This window comes from Larus michahellis, chromosome 17, assembly GCF_964199755.1.
Source record: "Larus michahellis chromosome 17, bLarMic1.1, whole genome shotgun sequence".
NCBI classification, from domain to species: domain Eukaryota; kingdom Metazoa; phylum Chordata; class Aves; order Charadriiformes; family Laridae; genus Larus; species Larus michahellis.
Window position 1 is genome coordinate 8,877,401 of NC_133912.1, and position 18,314 is coordinate 8,895,714.

The 18,314-nt window shown below is 56.7% G+C and overlaps 2 protein-coding genes across 4 annotated transcripts in view; one reads left to right on the forward strand and one right to left on the reverse strand.

The window, feature by feature from the left end:
* The window catches only part of BCL9L (BCL9 like), a 66,873-nt gene extending 61,747 nt beyond the window's left edge, over positions 1–5,126 (forward strand). For all 3 annotated transcript variants that reach the window (XM_074561139.1, XM_074561138.1, XM_074561140.1), the window contains one exon: positions 449–5,126. In XM_074561139.1, coding sequence (XP_074417240.1) covers positions 449–1,608 — 1,160 coding nt within the window. In that variant the 3' untranslated portion in view covers positions 1,609–5,126. The remainder of the gene's footprint in view (positions 1–448) is intronic.
* Positions 5,127–9,134: 4,008 nt separating this feature from the next.
* On the reverse strand, positions 9,135–15,750 carry CXCR5 (C-X-C motif chemokine receptor 5). The gene is made up of 2 exons (XM_074561437.1): positions 15,712–15,750; positions 9,135–10,211 (listed from the first exon to the last, which is right to left on the reverse strand). Exons 1-2 carry the CDS (start codon positions 15,748–15,750, stop codon positions 9,135–9,137), a joined length of 1,116 nt encoding a protein of 371 aa, XP_074417538.1.
* Positions 15,751–18,314: the final 2,564 nt, after the last annotated feature.

Sequence of the window (18,314 nt, forward strand, 5' to 3'; positions counted from 1 at the left end):
TTTTTCCCCTCCTCGCCACCCAGGGTGGTGCGGTCACGGGAGCTCGCCGTGTGGCTAACCCTGCAGGCAGGCAGTGGTGAAGGGTCACTCCTCGGTGCCCCCCAGGCAGCTGAGAGCCCTGCCGAGCTCGGGGTGTAGGCTGTGCCAATGCGCAGAGCCAGCCGGGACTCTCAAATCGGTGGGCTGTAAGGAGCTACAGATCCAGCGTGGGACTGGATGAAGGTGGCATTAGCGCTCTGCTGCTCGCCGGCTTGCAGAGATGGAGCCTGGGGTACCTTTTCTTGACATCGGTGCTTTGCAAGCCCATCTTGCGGCTGCTTACGGAGCATCACACTCTGCACTCGGGGCTTCCTGAGCAGGAGTGCTCGGCAGGCTCCCAGGCTGTGGATTTTGCAGCCCCGAGAGGTCTGTGGGCAGAATTTAACTCCTCTCTTTTTCCTCTCTTTAGGTGTGACGGGGAATCAGCCGAATCAGCTGCATTTGAACTCTGTGGGGCCTGGATCCTCCCAGAGCCCCATGGGAATGAACCTGCCTGGTCAGCAACCCCTCTCCCACGAACCGCCCCCCACCTCCATGATGTCCTCCCCGAACCCTCTGGGCTCCAACATTCCTATGCACCCGAGTGCGCCGGGGGCGGGCGTCCCCCCCCAGAACCCCATGATGCTGCCCCCGGGGCCCCAGGACTCGTTGAACCAGCAGTGCGGCCCCGTGCCCAACAGTTCGCAGATGATTCCTTCCAACCAGCTCGTGTTCCCCCGCATGCAGCAGCCTCACAACGCCATGCCGTCTCCCGCCGGAGGCATGCCCATGGCCCCTGGCGGGGCGGGCGGCCCCGGCATGCAGCAACATTACCCGCCGGGGATGCCCCTGCCACCCGAGGACCTTCCCTCCCAGCAGCCCGGCCAGATGCCCCCTCAGCAGCACATGATGGGCAAGAACATCCCTCCTCGGATCGGTGAGCCCTACCCACCCGTGCTTCCCGGAGTGGCGTCGGTGCTGAACGACCCCGAGCTCAGCGAGGTCATCCGCCCCACGCCCACGGGTATCCCCGAGTTTGACCTGTCCAGGATCATCCCGTCAGAGAAGCCAAGTAGCACCTTGCAGTATTTCCCCAAGAGCGACAGCCAAGCGCCCAAATCGCAGCCTTCCAACCTCCACCTCATGAACCTGCAGAACATGATGGCTGACCAGCCCCCGGTGCGGCCAGGTATGAATGCCCCCAGCCTCCCCGGGCAGCAGGGCGTGCAGAGGGGACTTGGCATGCCCATGTGCCATCCCGGACAGGTGCCCATGCTGGGCAGGACAGGCATACCGCCCCAGCAAGGCATGATGGGCAACAGCATGCACCAGGGCATGATGTCTCCGCAGCAGAGCCTGATGGCCCAGCAGAATTTCATGCTGATGCAGGCCAAGCAGAGGAGCATGTCCGTGTCGGGGGAGATGTACGCTCAGACGGGACACATGATGTCACCTCAGGGCTCCCTCATGGGGCCCCCGCCTCAGCAGAACCTCATGGTCACGCACCAGATGAGGCAGCGGAGTGTCTCCCTGGACAGCCAGATGAGTTACATCCCCGGGCCTGGGAACATGGCGAACCTGCCGTTCTGACCCCGGCCGGCGCTCAGGGGTGGGGAGGGGACCCGCCTGCCCGGACAAGTGTTTTTAAGCCTTTCTTTGGGGGAGGGTTGGGGGCCAACGCCGGTGGAGGACACCACGTGGGATGCTTTTCGTATCGGATTCGCCTCTACACAGAAAACCAGATGTGCAGTAAACTTGATGTGAATTGGGTTTCTTTTTCCTTTCTTTTTTGGGGAAGGGGAGGGTGGAGGGGCTGGGAGTGGGGCTGTTACTTTGAACCCTCCGTGGTGACCAGGGACGTCCAGACCCTGCGGCAGTTTGTAAAGTTTTCATTTACAGTTTTCCTCTGTCAAGTGTTTTTCTTTCCCTTTTTCGTTTCTTTTTCCCCTCTCTCTTTTTTCCTTTTTCTTCTTTTTTTTGTTTTTTTTGTTTGTTTTGTTTTTCTTTTTAAGCAACCAAAATGTGCAAGAGGGTTTTTGGAACTAGCTGTAAATAGGTCGCTGGGAAAGGCAAAACTTGTGCTGGTTTTTAATTGTTCTGTATTTCTGTGTTTTAATAGAAGCCTCAAAACATGTTTTAAAAAAAAAAAACAGAAATGAAAAACATGCTAAAGGCAACAGTGTACAAGGATTGAAAACTCTCCCTGGGGGGGCAGGAGGATCCCCCAGGGTGCACAGGGCATTGAGAGATCCCATTGTAGAGTGACTCTGTGTCAAACCTGTGTTGTTCACGCATCTGAACGGTTTGCATGTGCGGGGTGTATAGTTTCACGCAGACCTTAGGCCCCTGTGGAGGCTGTGCCCAGTACACGAACACGACCGACGACCGAGGACCGTCGGGGAGGTCAGAGCTGTGGCCCCGGTGAAGCGCTGCTGAAGCACGTGCTCATCCGGCAGGGCAGAGGCCGTGGCGTCCCGGGATACGAGCCGTCGTGGCTGGGACGGGGATGGTGCCGGCCCTTCAGCTGGGGAAGCGGCGAGGATCTGGGCTTCACAGGCGATAACATGCTGGACCCGAAGGTCTCAACCGGCCGTGTCACCTCTAGTCCCTTCTCTTCCCTCTGCGCTGTGTCCCTGGTGGTGCGGTGTGCAGGGACAGACGGGCTCCGAGATGCGCGAGGCGCTGCATTCCTGTGCTTCCAGGAGAGACTAGCTGGGAACCCTGCTCCTCTGCAGCCTTCCTCCCCCAGTCCTTTGCCCATCCATCGCCCTTGGCGACTGCGCTGCGCCCCCTCTACCTCTGCCACTCGACGCTCTCCCAGGTCTTCCTCACGCTTGTCGATCCTCCTTCTCCGGAGTTTCACAGGCGCTCTTCGCTCCATCTCGCCCTGACCTACCAGCAGCAGCCCTGCCCTTCGGCACGACCGAGGTCCAACCGTTGAACACGACCTGTCCCTGCATGTGATGCTCCATCTCAGTATAAGAGTTGTCTCGCAGCGCGGCCGTCCTGTGGCTTGGGACGGAAGAGGCCAAGGTTGCGTTGCAGCCACTGGTTCCTGGGCTGGCGGAAGCACTCAGTTCGAACAACTCCGGCTTCTCTGGATGTGCTCCATGCTCCCCATCCTCCGCTCCGCAAGGTCTTCCTGCACGCCGCACTGATGGTCTTTCCTGTGTTTGTTCACGGAGGGGACTGCAGGGTGGTGTGCGTGCGCGTCTGCGCACACTGCGGTAGCTCTGGACCTCCTCGGGGACCACATTCCAGCGTGGTGTACCCTATGGGTATCCAGCGGTGAGCTCAGGGCGCGCGATTGCCCGAGGAACACCAGTTGGAGGATTATCTCTGCAGAGCCAGACTTCACGTACTACCTCTCTTGCAACAGAGCTCGCCTTTCCCGACCCGCTTCTGCGGGGAGAGGGCTTTCGGAAAGGGAGATGGAAAACGAGTGAGCGAATGGCAATGCTTTTTATTGGGTTGGAAGCTGTTCGGGGAGGCTGGCGGCTGCTGAAACATCAGCCCGTGGCTGTCTTGATCCCATCGGTGAGAAGGTGGAGCCACAAAGTCCAGTTAGGAATACCTTGAAGCCTTGGGGCGTTCTGTAGCAAGCAGTACTGCGTGGGAAGCGCGGGTTGGATTTGAGGAAGGATTTCGCTCTGGTTTCCTGCTGTGCGTGGTTTTGTTGTGTACGATGTGAGCGAGCAGCGTTTTTGCAGATGGCAAAACGGGAACAGTCCCGGGAAGTGCTCATCCCTGCCTTGGCAGCCGGAGCAGAGGAGTAGTCTTGAGGCCAGGCTAACCAAGCGTGCTTTGGAGCTGACGCGTTAGCCGGTTGGATTCTCTGTCCTTTCAGAGCGTGCGTTTCACGTGGGAGGATGTCGCTCGAACAGATGTAGCTCTTTCTAAGCTTGACTTGCCTGAAAGGCTGTGGCTTCTCTTGACTGCACTTTGGGGTGTTGGCTGCTGGTGGTTTCTCGTAAACATCCAAATACCGACGCCAGCCCCAAACCTTGCTCGCCACCCACCAGCCTAGTCTCAGTTAATTTGAAGCCATAATATTTTCTATATGGGAGTGTTTTTGTTTCTCTGTAGACAGCTGTTGTTTTAGCCCGGTTGAGATCTCCACATGTCCGTACCTTCCCCGTTGTCCCTTTTGCCCAGCCCGACTGTGAGAAGTTGCCTGGGGCTTGCGGTCCCCGCTCTGTCGGCAGCGCGTTGTCCCCGTGTCAGCCGGAGCTGCCGGCTGCGTGCGGCGCAGCGCTCTGCAGTGCTAGGCACAGGGCAGCGCGACGCTGTTTCTGCCTGGCGGCAGGAGGGAAGACCTGTCCTTCGGTGACAAATGAGTAAGAAGCGAAGCCTTTTGACTGGGCAGCCCTGGATGCAAAAGGGAAATCCTGACACTAGGTCAGAGCTGGGGACTTCGGAGCAGCGGTCTGCGCTCTTCCGCAAAATCCCGCCGCCCTGGAGCCAGCCCTACCCCCACTGCTGCGATGGCCGAGCAACGGGGAGAAGCAGCGCTGCCGAACACCCCTCTGCCCCGGGCGCCGCTCCCAGCCGCGTCTGCGAACAGCAATATGGCAGGAGCTTCTCCGGGAGCGCGGTAGCAGCCAGGCCTCGTTAGACCTGGACAGGGTTTGCCACCAGCCGGGTGCCCACTGCCGTGAGCTGTGTCTCGTCTCGTGTGTTGTAGTTTATTGCTCGGCTTCTCAGCTTGAGTTCTGTGTACTGACTCCACCTAATCACAGTAAAAGGTTTGCCCGTGTTTTAGCCATGACTTCGCCATGTTTTTCCAGCTCCAAAAAAAAAAAGCGAATGCTGGGAAACCACATCTTTCAGTACGTCAGATAATCACACACCCGGAATTAGCTTTCACGTTGAGGTAATGGTGACTGACCTGTTCTCTGTCATCCCATGGAGAAACTTCCCCAGTCATTTTGTACCATTATATAAATATATATATAAATATAAATATATAAATACAATATGTGAAGACATCTTATTGGTTTTTATTTGAAACAATTTTTAGGCTTGTTTTTGGGTATCTGTGCTGCCTGTAATGTATTGACCTGTTTTATAGGTGCCTTTTTATTAAAAAGACAAACTTCAAAACCTGACCCTGTGCCTGTCTTCAGTGGGCTGTGCGATTTTCTGTGGGGCTGCGACCAGGTGTGCTCAGCCCAGCCGGGAGCTCGGCCACCGTCACCTGCGGCACGTTGGGGCTGATCAGAGGGGCTCGGCCGCCCCCGCTATAAATACCTGACGGCTGCCCTTTGTGAGATGGCTGCGACCTTCCTGGGGGAGCCGGGCCGCCTGTGCTCGGCGCAGACCTGCGTGCGCCCCCGTATCTGCTGCTTACAGGCAGCGGAAGCGGGGCCGGGACCTCAAACTACCGACGTGGGACAGGACGGTCCTCCCAGGTAGGTGGAGGGGCTAGCGGGGGGCAGGCAGGGCCACCCCGGGCACCTCGAGTCCTCGGGCAGGACTGCAGAGCGCAGAGGGGACCTGGAGCAGGTGCCTGGAGCCCCCTGGCTTCCCCCTGTTCTGGCATCTTGTGGCCTGGCAAAGCTCGTCTGTGTAGCTGCTGCGTGCTCGCGGGGGGCCAGAGCAGATGTAGAGCACGCTGCGATGGCAGCGGGGTGAGGGGCTGGTTTTGGGGGCTCGGAGAGAGAAACGGGACGTGGGGTGGTGCGTGTGCTGCGCTGCTCAGCACCCAGGCTCATGGGCCTTGGTGGCCTTGGTGCCCTATGTCCAGGGCCGTCCGTGCTCAAAATAAGGAAGATACGGCAGGCAGCAGTGCGGATACTGAAGCGCTTGAGCATCTGTTTGGTTCTGGGAGAATGGGGTGAGGAAGTAGGTTGTCGCCTTGATAAGGAAAATGAAACTGTGTGCGAGTCGCAGGGGGTGCTGGAGCTGCCGGGAGGGGTGCGAGGGTGTGGGGGGAGCCCCTTCGCGGCAGCACTCCCAGGCACGTGTTCGTTCATGCGTTCCCTGGCTCGCGCTCCTCGGTGCACGCTCCGCTGCCTGCCACGGCCCCGTGATCACCGTGCGCGTAGCAGGATGCTCTGCTGAAACACCCCAGCTCTGTCCCCGGGGAGGCTCGGTCACCCTGCAGGACAGGCAGGGCAGCGTGCTGTTGTGGGGGCCTTGGTGTCCCCCGTCTTTGGGGTTGCCTTCGGCAGGGACCAGGGCTTTCTCTGGGTTGTCTGCTCCAGCCTTGTGTGCAGACCGCAGCGCGGGGTCGCACGAGCGCGCGCTGTGGGTGCTGGTGACGTGGTCTTGCCCGCGTGCCACTCGGTGGTGGTGGGCCTGGGGCCGAGCAGAGCTCCACAGGGGAGGCTGAAGGTGTTTCTGAGTGCTGCAGTGTCCGGGGGTGGCTCTGGTGGCGTCAGCACTCAGCAGGGAAGCCCCCTCTGCGCCAAGGCATGTGACGGCCATGCAGACCTTGGGGAGACGGGGAGGATTTCACTGAGTGGAAAGCCCAGCTTCCTCTGCGGTGAAGGAGAGTTCCTCTTGCTTTCTTCTCATCGCCATTCAGCTGGCTGGCTACAGTCAGCTGCGGGAGGAGCAACGTCTGCTCCCTGGGGAAGGGTCTGCCGGCTCTGAGCCAAGCCTTCCCCAGGCTGGCTGGGCCAAACGCGGGCGCAAGGGCGGCTTTCCCCAGGGTTATCAGCTGCTGTGAAACCGGGAGTTGCTGCAGCCGCTGGGAGAGGCTCTGCAAAGCGGGGAGCTAACGTAGGTCTGGGCTGACTCCAAGCGCAGCGCAGCCTCCTGCGGCACTGGGGAAGGGGAATCTGCGCGAGGCGCTCGTATGAGCCCTGCGGTTTCCATGGGTGCAGCAACACTGGACAGAAAGGTGCCATCAACCCCCTTAGAGCTCTCTGATGCTTTTCACTGGCAAAAGTGACGCGACTGCAGACAACTGCTTACAAGCGCTATACAGGAGAAGACGGTATTTTATTTAACTGTTTATTACAGCTCACGTCAAAACTTTCTAAAAGTTTACCAAGATACCAGTACTAAAAACTATGGTAACAATAGATACCAGTACTAAAAATTACACTAATCTGTTCACATGTATTTTTCGACCAGATTTTCTTTTCACCTTGTGAACACTGTAAGAATTTTACACTCTGACTGTTCATTTCTTCAGTTACGTTTTTGTGTAGGAACACAGTTCCCATCAGAAGCGGGGCTGGGGAGGTGTTTACAGCGCGTCTGCAATGGGTTCGCTCGCCGGTACGAGCGTGGAGATGGCGAGGGCAGGTTTCAGAGAGCTGCTCTTCCTCTGCCGCGTGTACGTGCTCGGACAACCACAGTCGCCATTACCTGCAGGCTTCGGCTTTGAAGACGCAGGAAATGGTGGGCTGCTCTCTGCATAAAAGCCTTATGCTTGGGGAGTTTTCTCCTCGAGTCACGGTCTGAGAGCGAGCTATTGAGATCTCTGCCTGAGCCGGGCTGATGTAACGTGACCCCTTCTGTAATGACTGGTCTTTTTAGCGGGGCCCTTGGGCACGGTGAAGTTCAGCTGCGACCGAGCCCTTTGTTAGCGGGCTGGACTTCAGGAGCGAGCGTAGCACAAAATTCCTGCTGCAGCAGGAGAACTGGTGTTGTTCTGACTTTGCTTACCGAGCGATGTTAATGGCAGAGTGGATTTTAAAGCGTGCTCGTGATTCTGGTCGTGCCGGCGTGATGCTACGCGTGTCTCTCGTACTGTTGAGGCCGCTGCACCGACAGCTAGCAAGAGAAGCGTAATGGAGCAGCGCTGCGTGCGCGCGGCCGCGTTGAGCTGCGACAAGACGGTCCAGGAAGCAGCGGGATGCCCCAGTCCATCAGGGCTGCCCCGCGTCCCAGCTCCCAGCTTGCGGTGCAATAATTAATGACGGCAAAGGCTGCTGCGCTTATTTTGGACCAAATCGTTATCAAGCAGCCCCGATCTGAGCAGTTGCTGGATGCTCGTGGTTCAGGGCAAGATCAGCGCCCAGGTTTGTTCTGCGCAAACCTGGATGCACTAAACCCCTGAAAGTCCCGTAGGTGCAGGCGGAGCAAAAATATCAGCACAGCGCAAAGCAAAACGTTACATCCTCTTTCAGCCTGCTAAAAACAAACAGAAATTAAGCAAGCGAGCATTTTTCCTTACTCCGGGGCAATGGGTCTCCTTGCTCTCAGAACCCACAAAGTGCTGTACAAGTAGCTGCAAAAAAAAAAAGTTACACCTTCTGCCTCACAAAGACGTGTGGTTCATAGCTCTTGTGCTTAGTCACGAGATAGAAGCCATCTCTCCAGACGGCTTTATTCCTTAAAGGAAAGCTTTCGGATAGTCAGGCATTCGCTTCAGCAGCCACTCACTGGAGCTCGTCGCAGCAGTGAAACAGATGGAGTGAGCGGGAGAGGATGCGGCTGATGTCAGGAAAGGAATCTGCAACAGTCAGACCTTGGAGTCTGCGGCAGGACTGCCTGGCCTGAGCCAAGGTGGGAAGATCAACGTGCCCCAGCCAGCCAAGGGGACGTCATGCAGCAGGAGGAGCAACATTGCAGCCAGGGACCATCCAGCGCCGCGTGCCCGTGCTATCGGCGTGAGCTCTGCACCCGCCGCTGGCCCTACCTGCACCTCTCCTTCCAGCTGCCGTGGCCACCGAGTCCTGCTGCTTCCTTCGGGCACGTCTCTGCCAACCTAAGCCGGTGACATGGAGACCTGCTTAGCTTTGCCCTCGCTTGCTGACACGACTCCCTGTTTACTCAGCTGCACTTTTTCCCTCGCCCCCAGCACCCCAGTCTCGTGCCTGGCTCCGTGCGCAGGACGCCTGCAGTCAGTTTTTCGAGGGGGAGGTGGAAACGTCCTGTTCAACGCGCTCAGGTTCATCCGTCCCTGCCAGAGCGACCATCGGACAGCCAGCACTCACCAACAGCTGCCAGACAGATTTCTACAGGTATGAGGACCAGAAGGAGCCAGGGAAGGGATCTGGTGGGCTTTGGGTATTTGGTGGCTACTGGACCTCAGTTTCCTGAGGAGCGGAGAGAAGCGGTGGGGGACGCTTGTGAAACGTGGGAGCGAGGCCACAGCACGTGTGCCACCGGGAAGGCAAACCCCAGGCCGGTTCTGCGCCGCAGGCAGCCTTTCCCAGCTAGAAAGTGGAGATAGAGGTGGTGTTGTCAGACTCGATGCCGCTGCCCTTCCTCGCCACCTCCAGGATCTCCTGCAGGGTCTCCTGGCTTATGCAGCCGAGCTCCTGCAGGATCCGGAAGAAGTCGTTACGGAACTTGACCCCGATGAAGGCGTAGAGGATGGGGTTGAGGCAGCAGTGCGTGAAGCCGATGGCCTCTGTCACCATGATGGCCGTGTCCAGCTGGTCTTCCAGGAGGCAGTTCTTGGTGAAGGCTTCTAGCTTGGTAAGCGTGTTCAGGAAGATGACGATGTGGTACGGGCTCCAGCAGAGCAGGAAGACGCCCGTGACCAGGATGGCCACGCGGACAGCTTTTTGCCTCTGCAGGCGCTGGGACTGACACAGAGCCCGCACGATGGCCATGTAGCAGTAACACATGACCAGCAGGGGCACGAAGAAGCCCACGGTGTGGTAGAGGAAGCGGGTCGCTAGCCAGACATTGTTGCCATCAATCCCAACCTCTGGAAAATAGCAAATGCTGCGGTTGCTGTCGTCTGTCCAGACTTCCATGAAGATGAGATCGGGTAAGGTCAAAAGCAGCGAGCAGAGCCAGACAGCCGTGCAGGTGAGGTGGATGGAGCGAGCTCTGCGTTTGCGGTAGGTGTGGATTGCGTAGACGATGGCCAGGTAGCGGTCCACTGCGATGCACCCCAGCAGCATGCTACTGCAGTAGAAATTGATCTTGTGGACAGCACTGAGGATCTTGCAGAGGAACTTCCCAAACACCCACCCGGCCAAGCTCTCCACCACGCTGAAGGGGAAGGTGAGCAACAGCGCCAGGTTGGCCAGGGTGAGGTGGAAGAGGAAGTTTTCCGTGGTAGTGCGAGAGCGCTTGAACCTCTCTAAAATGACCAGGACCAGGGCATTGCCCACAGTCCCCAAGACAAACATCAGCAGGTAGATGAGGGGCATGAAGACCTTTCTGAAGGGGTCTCTCTGGTTGCCGACCACGGATGAGGATGGGTTGAAGCAAAAGTAGCCCTCCAAAGACGGGGTGCTGTTCTCGGCTTCATAGTAACCACTCAGCTCCACCTGGCTCTGGGGAAGAGAGAGAGTCTGGTCACCAGAGAGGAGTTTTTGAACATGAGAACCCAGTCCCTCAGCTGCACCTGGCAGGCCTGGAGCAGAGCATCCCCATGTCCCGCAGCCCACCTGCCTCAGGAGAAGGTGACGACCTGGGCGGCCCCTCCGGCGCCGGCCGAGGAGGTGCAGCAGCATATGGAGGGGGTTGCCCCGATCTCCAGTGGCGAGGGCTGCTCGGTCTCTAATCTTTAACTATCGTAGTCGGGGATGTTCTGGTGTCCGGACCGATGACAAGTTTCATCTTCTGGTTCTTGCCGAGTTACCTGTTTGTTGCTTTTTCTTTCTCACACAGCACGGAACCCTCCTCCAGCAGCTTTCCCGATCTTTCCACCCGCTTCTGACACTGGCTGTCCCTGTCCTGCCTGCTGTCGGGTACAAAGGCGGTGGGATTCACCGCAGAGCACATCGGCACCTCGAGCTACAGGCATGGATCCCGTCCCCTTCTGCCTCTCCTCCCCGGAGGCCTCAGAGCTGCCCGGGGCAGAGCAAGGCGAGGTGGGGGTGGCAGCAGCCATGCTTGGGATCTCTTTCCACGCGGTCAGACAAGCGTGGGGCGGGCGTTCAAACGCGACTGGAGGGATGCCTCTGAGGCACCGCGGTGCCGTAGCTACAGGAATGGATGCCAGAGAGAGAAATCTGCTCTGTTGGTAAACCTCGTGGTTCTGAATTAATTGCAGTCAGAGCAGGAAAGGGAATCTGAAAACACCGCTCGGACCCCGGGCCGATACCCGGCAAGGAAAGTGTGACAGAGCTGCCGCAGATGTGCTTCGCGCTCGGCCTGCTCCCTGCCCCGGTGAGCAGCCTGCGTTCGGGCTGAGGCTGCACACAGGCCTGAGTCCTGGGGAGCTGCCGTCGGGCTCGGGAGGAGCTCCCCGGCCGGCGGCCACGCTCCGGCCGGCCTCGGGCACCTCGCAGGAGCTGGGCGTTCCCGAAGGCACGGGGCTCAGATGCAGATGGGCAGAAAAGAGAGCGGCACGGGAGGCTTGCGGCAAGCTGAGAAATTGGTGACGGCTGGGAAGAGCTCAGCAGCAGTCGCCCTGAGCTCCCCCACCCACACCCTCTCTGGAGACCAGCGCCGAGACTTCAGTGTCAACCACAGCGGAAGTCTCTGCTCGGTGCTTTCATACCTTTCACTGCCAGCTGTAGCCGTTTGCACCTGCCGCTCCTTCCCTCGCCAGCCAAAGTTCCCATCTAAAAATACTAGCCCTGATTTAAACGCTTTTAGGGCTGATTTTTGGGGTTTTTGCTCCCTCCATGTGCAAAACGACCGTGACCAGCCTCGAGCTCTGTGTTGTGCCTGGCTAAAGAAGGGCGATTTGTGTTTCTCCTCCCTCAGGCGCTGGGTGCCTCTACACGCGACTGCCTGGGGTGAAGAGGTGGCAGTGCAGCGGCAGCGCTCGTCTCGAACTGCTGACACCATCTGCGCGCCTGCAAGGGGAGCCCGGGCGTGTTGATGGGGAAGAAGTCCACGGAGCATTGCCGAACGCGCGGAGCCGCCAGCTGGCTCAGGCGGTCCCTGAGCCGTGGGCAGTAGAAGGATGAGAGAGCGCTTGGGGGAAGGCGCGGAATAAGCTTGCCCGGCTCGTGCCCTCTGCCTTTGGCTACTGCCAGAAAGAGCGTTGAGCCAGACAGACTTTGGTGAGACCCAAGTTACTCTTGGTCCCGTTCCCCACCGGCTCTGCACCCAGCGGTGCTGCTGCTCTGCCGTGATGCCACGGTGCTCCCGAATGGGCGAGAGCCAGTCCTCTCAGGGGCTGAGAGTCCTCCTCCCGGCCCAAAACCTCGAACACCTGTGACTGTCTTCCCCGAACATAACAGTGGGGCTGCAAGCCTTTGGAGAGAAACATTCCTATTCCCAGAGAATAATTATTTTTCCAGTTTAGGGTATGATTCTGGAGACAGGAGATTGCTGCCAAAGATAAAAGTCTTTAGAAATCCCTCCCAGTTTGTTTTTGCACTGGCTTGAAAATATTTCCTGCCTTCTCCGTACCCACACCAAGCGTCAGGAGTTACCAATACGCACAGAAACCTGTGATGTGTTGGCCATGGCCAGATCCTTGAATCTCCCCAAAAAACCCAAACCCAATCCAAAACTCTTTGCAATTTGTTACAGCAACCAAAGCAGGCGGCTCGGGATGCATGGGTGGCCATGCTGAAAACCCCGAAGAGAACACGTGTCGGAACAGGTAACTTCGCTGGGGAGAGTCGGAGGGTTCCAGCTTTAAAGGGATAAAGGCAACGATGGGAAATGGCCGGGTTTGATGGCTGGAGTGTCGGAATGCCGTCTGGAGCCACACCGGCGCCACCGATGACGGCGGACGGGCAGCCTGCATGGTGTTCAACACCTTCGGCTGCTGGACGGTTTTCAGCATCACCTTGCATTCGGAGCCGGAGGTGCAGAGGCTGAGCGCCACTATCAGACACCATCTGGCTGCTGATAAGATGGCAGGTAGGGCTCTTACTGTAAGCCACTCGCCGCGGGCAGGGGAAGTGTGCGCTGAGCTGTGTCTGAGGCGTCCTCTCATGTGCATCTCCGAGCAGAGCAGCGAGTGTGGGTGGGAGCGGACAGAGATGAGTTGGAGGCAATAAAAGAGGATGAACAGTCAGAGTCCGGGCTGAGACAGGAAGGGCAGGGACCAGAGCTGCAGGAGAGGCACTGAACGCAACAAGCCGAGGCTTTGGGACTCTGCTGCGATTCCCGTTTCTAGGCCTGGAAGCGGGTGGCTGCCTGATCTGCGGTGGGAGAAGCCAACGGTGTGCACGCAGGGGGACGTTTGCACAGGTCTCCTGCAAGACAACTGCAGCCAGATCTGGGGGTGGGCGATAAAGCAGTGCCTTCTTTTTGTAACTGAGCGGCCCAGCACATGCCTGGGAAGCCTGTTCCCGTGAGCTCTTTGTTCAGGGATCCCTTTTCCCCTCTAACCCACATCTCAGAGTTATTCCGGTCTCCCCGTGTCAGCTGCTTTTCTCAGTTCCCCACGACTGCCAGCGATCAAAACATCTGGCTGCAGAAGAGAAGCAGCTTGTGCACTATTAGGGATTTTCCACGTGAGTCATTCCCTTCTAGCCCATGCCAGGGCTGGGAGAAGCACATCTCACTCCTAGGGCCTTCGAACTGAAGTTGCCTACATCAGTGCGAGCCGCTGGCAGGGCTTCTGCTCGTCCCCTCTCTGGCTGAACTGGGGAAACCCACGAATAAGAGCGAAGCCTGTGGAAATGCCACATTTCTGTAGAGCAGGTGCATTTATAGCTCTCGAGTCACGTCAGCCCCATTACAATAAAAACTGGCCTGCGGCACCTCAGGGGACCCGGTGGAGACCTCGGTGGTCTTTCTGCAACTGTGTTTTTGTTTCTCTAGTCTGCAGCTGAGGAAGGTTAAGCAGGCAGAGCGTTCTTGCTCTGGAGAAACGGAGTTACTGTTTTGGGTACGTTACTTTTGCACAGGGTTACAGAGACGAGTGGTCCCGTACGGTATCAAAGTTTAGGGGAGGCTCTTGCTGCCCTAACTGGGTGATATGGAGATAAATGCCTTTTCAGTGCAAATATTCTCATCATTTCTCCCTCCGCACTTGCTCGATGGGTCGAGCGACCCTCTCTGGTGAGTGCACAGGGCAAGGTTTGTGTTGCCATGTTGACAGGACACGATTGAGGCCTTTTTTGCAAACCTCTGTGGGTACGGTGCTGCTACGAGCACCAAGCGTGAGTACAGCAACATACGGCACTGCCACAGCAAACGTGGTTAATGCTCGTGTGAGATCTGTGGCCTCTTCCAAGGAGGTAGCCAAACCTGGGAAGCTCTTGGGAGGCAGAGGTGGGAAACACACGTCTCGAACTCCCAACCATGGAAAGTCTGAGCAAAGGTATAAAACTGTTCTTGCTGTGGCACCCGACTGTCGGTGCTCGGTCCCAGGGTTAGCCGAGTTCCCCCCCCTCACACGGGGTCTCCTTTACAGCTTAAAATAATTCACAGCGGAGGTAAACATCGCTAAGCTAAGGTTCTGGAAAGTATTATACACAAAGCACAAATCCCACTGCTGCTTAATCCCCCTGCGTTACAAACGGTGCGGTTTTGCCACAGGCAGCTGCTTGCTTACAGGGCACGGCAGGCTGCGGGCAGGTGGATGGCGCGCTTCAGCCTCGCCGGTTTTCTGGTGGGGGGACAGATTTCCAAGGGAGAGTTCAGCTGGAGGAACAAGCCAGCACGGAGATGAAAAAGGTCTGAGTTTGGTTTTAACCTCTCGGCAAGCGTTAGCGCTGCCACCGAACTTCAGCAGAGGTCAGGGAGAGAAGTGCCTTCTGCAAAAGTTCTAAAGGAACGACCAGTGTTTGCAAGGGATTTTTAGACTGGATGAATCAGAAAAATAAGGCGGGTAGGGCTTGCCCCCTCCATCTCCTCCCTTCCCTGGTGTATAGGACAAAGGAGGGGGAGAAAAAATAGCAAAAATTAAATCCAGCATTTCTCTCTTTAGAGAAACTAAACAAAACCTGAGGTCTGCTGCAGAGAGACACTGTATTAAAAAATAAATTCTGAACTGCAACACTTGAAAAGCAGGCTAATGATAGCGCTGCTGTGGACTTCCCCTTGGATAGCACAACATACGCTAAAAGGTGCAGCTGCTGTCTTTGACTTGCAAAGGCAGGGGGGAGAACTACAGGGCAGAATACAGAGTGTCATCGCTCCCTATTAGAAGAAGTACTTGCAATTTATCTTCCCTTTTTTAAAATTCCCCTCCTGTAAATACACTGTTTCAGCAGAGTCTACGGCAGCCCGTTCGCGGAGCAGGCAAGCAGGGGTAGGAGCGTGTAGGGTTGTACCCAGCGTTTTCACACGTGGAGAGAGAGCTTTGGGTTTGCTTGTGTATTCCTGTTGCGTGAAGGTACTAGATGAGGTTTCCAGGGCTTTGCACGCTGCGTGCACAGTCATTTATGCCACCGAAGGCTGGTGCAAAAGACGCATGGCTCAGAACGAGTGTTTTACACCCACATTGTGTCAATGGCTGTGCAGAGAGCGGGGCAGCAGGGATTGAGGCTGGGACACGCTGGCAGCGTGGGACAGGGCTGCAGCCGCCCGGCCCTCGGCAGCAACCTGGCTCTCGGTCCCCGTGCGAGGATGGCGCTTGGGCTCGGCGCTCGCTGGGATGTCTGCGCGCGAGGTGCCAGTAGGGAGGCGAAGGAATTCCCCAAGGGAGTACCTGGCACCCTTGGACCACAATGTCTGCAGCCCCGTTACGCCGGCTCTCTGCAAGCGCAGCGCAGTCGCTTGCAGTCCCCTCATCGGTCGAGTCCGGACCTGAGGGATGCGAGGACTGGTTGTGCTGCTGTAAGAAATCACTCAAGCTCTTCCTCTGCCAACGGGAGGGTGAGAAGGCGGACAGATAGAACCCAGGTCTTTCAGCCCACCCCAGCTCCGCCTGCTCTCCCCGTTATCCTCTCGAACAAGCAAAGCCCAACTCACCAAGTCATAGGTCTCTGATGAGTAGCTGACAGGTCCCATGGTTTCAGGGGCAGGATCAGTCTCTCCTCCAGCAGTTTCAGCAAAAGTTCTTCTTTTTTGGGGTGGAGTTAGTCATTTAAGTGAGTAGGGAGGGACCCAGCGTGTAACAATAGAGTATTTGCAAGGCAAATGAGCTCCAGGCATAGAGTGACCTAATTGATGTGAAGATTAGCATCTAGCACTATCATCTTTTTCTTTAGTGATGTAAGCTGATTTTTAACGTATGGTTTGAAGAATCCACGTTCCTTTGGCCTGTACCAGAGAAGATCCAGAACATCTATGGGTCTTCCCTGGAAACCTCCAGGGCTCTTACCCATGGCCATCCTTGTCCCAGGTGACCTGAAAGGCTTTGGAAAGCTCTGCGCCAAGGGACACCCTTACCAGAAATCTCCCCAGATCTGGGCACCTCTCTGGAGCCGTGCAAGACTTTGAAGACACCTGAGATGAAATGCATGCGTCTTGTCTGTATGACCAGTGCCCTCCGTCTCGGGGTCCTCCTGGCTGCTTTACCTCAGTGACCTGCGGACGCCTTCTGCTCCTTCTCCTGCTGCTTCACCCCTCTCCTTGGCTCAGGGGGACACGCAGCAGCTTGCCCAGGAGAGCATGGCCTCGGCGGCCACTCTGCAGGTCTAGTGAAGGGCACTAGCTAGCAGAGGCTGGTCTGCTGTACCACACACAGTGAAGCCCCTCGATTAGACACCTTCCTGCAGTGCTCATCTTGCCCATAATAAAGATAGGAAATCAAGATTTCCTCTGCTCAGGGAAACGGGCATTTTGTCCCAGTAACGTTGCAGCCATAGATTCACGGTGTGAAAGTCCCAGTCTGCGTCAGGAGGATAGGATGGCATCGCAGCTGGCATTTTGGCCAAAAGCTGTTCCCCTGTGAGGAGCCAAGGCAGTGCGATGAACGCAGTGCCCGTCCTCCTCTTGTCTGGGCACAGCTGCACTGAAGCCTGCGCACCAGCAAGGACTCTGGTGGGACTCGGACTGGCAAAGGAGGAGGCAGCATTATTCTGCTGAGCACCCTTTGATTTCTTCCGCTGCTTATACTTCTTAGCAGGAGCCTGGTGATCCTGACTTGACGGGGACCTGCTTCCCCAAGGATGTTTGTGGGCACCCACACGTGTCCGCCCGACACACTGGCCTCTGGACACCCCTTCTCCCAAAAGTGAGAGGGCAGAGAGCAGCAAAGCCACAGGGAGGGCACGGGGCGCTTGCGCTGTGCCTCGCATCCCCCGCCTGTCCGGCATGGCTTGGTTGGCCCGAGGTCCTGCCCCAGCTGTGGGGTGAGAAGGGTGGTACCGCTGTGCCCGGGAGACAAAGAGGTTAGGAAGGATGTTTTCACTCAGCTAGAACTGGAGGGTGGAGCACTCAGCATCAGGGACTTCCTTTAAGGGCTGGCGATGAGGGTGCTGCTCCCCACGGCAGGGCGCGTTTGGGACCGGCTCTGTGACCTTCAACAAATGCTGCCCCCTCCCAGCCCCAGCGACCCCGTGAGCGAAGCAGAAGTACCATGCGAAGTAAGGTACTGCGAAGTCCGTAGGTGACAGTGATGGCGCAGAACCTCTCGGGTCAGAGGGACAGTCTGTGGGACGAGGCCGTGGGGAACTGCAGGCTGGAAACACCCCCCAGGCTGTGAGCTTGGCCCTCAGGTGTGGTGAGGGGATGGCAGGGGTTCAGGGAGCCCACTCCAAAGCAATAAATGCAAATATTTCACTTGCAAACACATACTACACTGAGGAAAAGACTGCTACTGCACTGATATGACCTACGGGGATCTGTGTGTTGCTGTAATGTGAAATGTGGGAAAGATGATAGTGAGGGAGAAGAGCATGGGAGAAAAATAAATGGGGAGAAGAGAAATTTACATGAAAAATAATGTCACTTCGCAGGCAGATAAGGAACTGACTATGGAAGAAAATCATCACAGAAGTCAACAATAAGTACTTAAGGAGTGTTCTGGTGTCTGTACATGGGAATTCCCGGATGAACTCTGATTTTTCCGCCACAGGTACGCACTCTCACTGGGGAACTGTTCTTGTGTTGTCAGGATCATAAAATTTTGTTAACTTGGTTCAGGTATTCTGACAATAGGAAATTATTCAGCTTTACGTAAGGATGATAAAACGCACTACTTGCGTATGAAGTTGCTCTGTTCCGTATAACTGTGATGTGACCAACAAGCACGTCTAGTGACCGGTTTGACGTTACACTGACTTTCTGAGCTCTGCTTGAGAAAAGCCAGATTGCTTCTGGCTCCTGAATCTTCTCACCTCTAATGTTTTCTGTTTGTCTTATTTACTGTTACCATAACTAAAGCTTTGCGAAGCATGTGCTGCCTACAGATGTTACTCATATTTACTAATCTGTTAATTTTTGTTGTCATTTGTTCTTTTAAGGTTAGAGCATGCTATTTCCTGTATATCTCGTTGTGAAGTGCGATGCTTAGCCCCGCGAAGAGCCAAGATGAAACACGGGACCCCGCACAGCAGGGCCAGGGTGGCAGCAGGCACCGGAGAACGAAGGCCATGCCCAGCGTGCGCCTCTGACTGTGGGAATGGGGG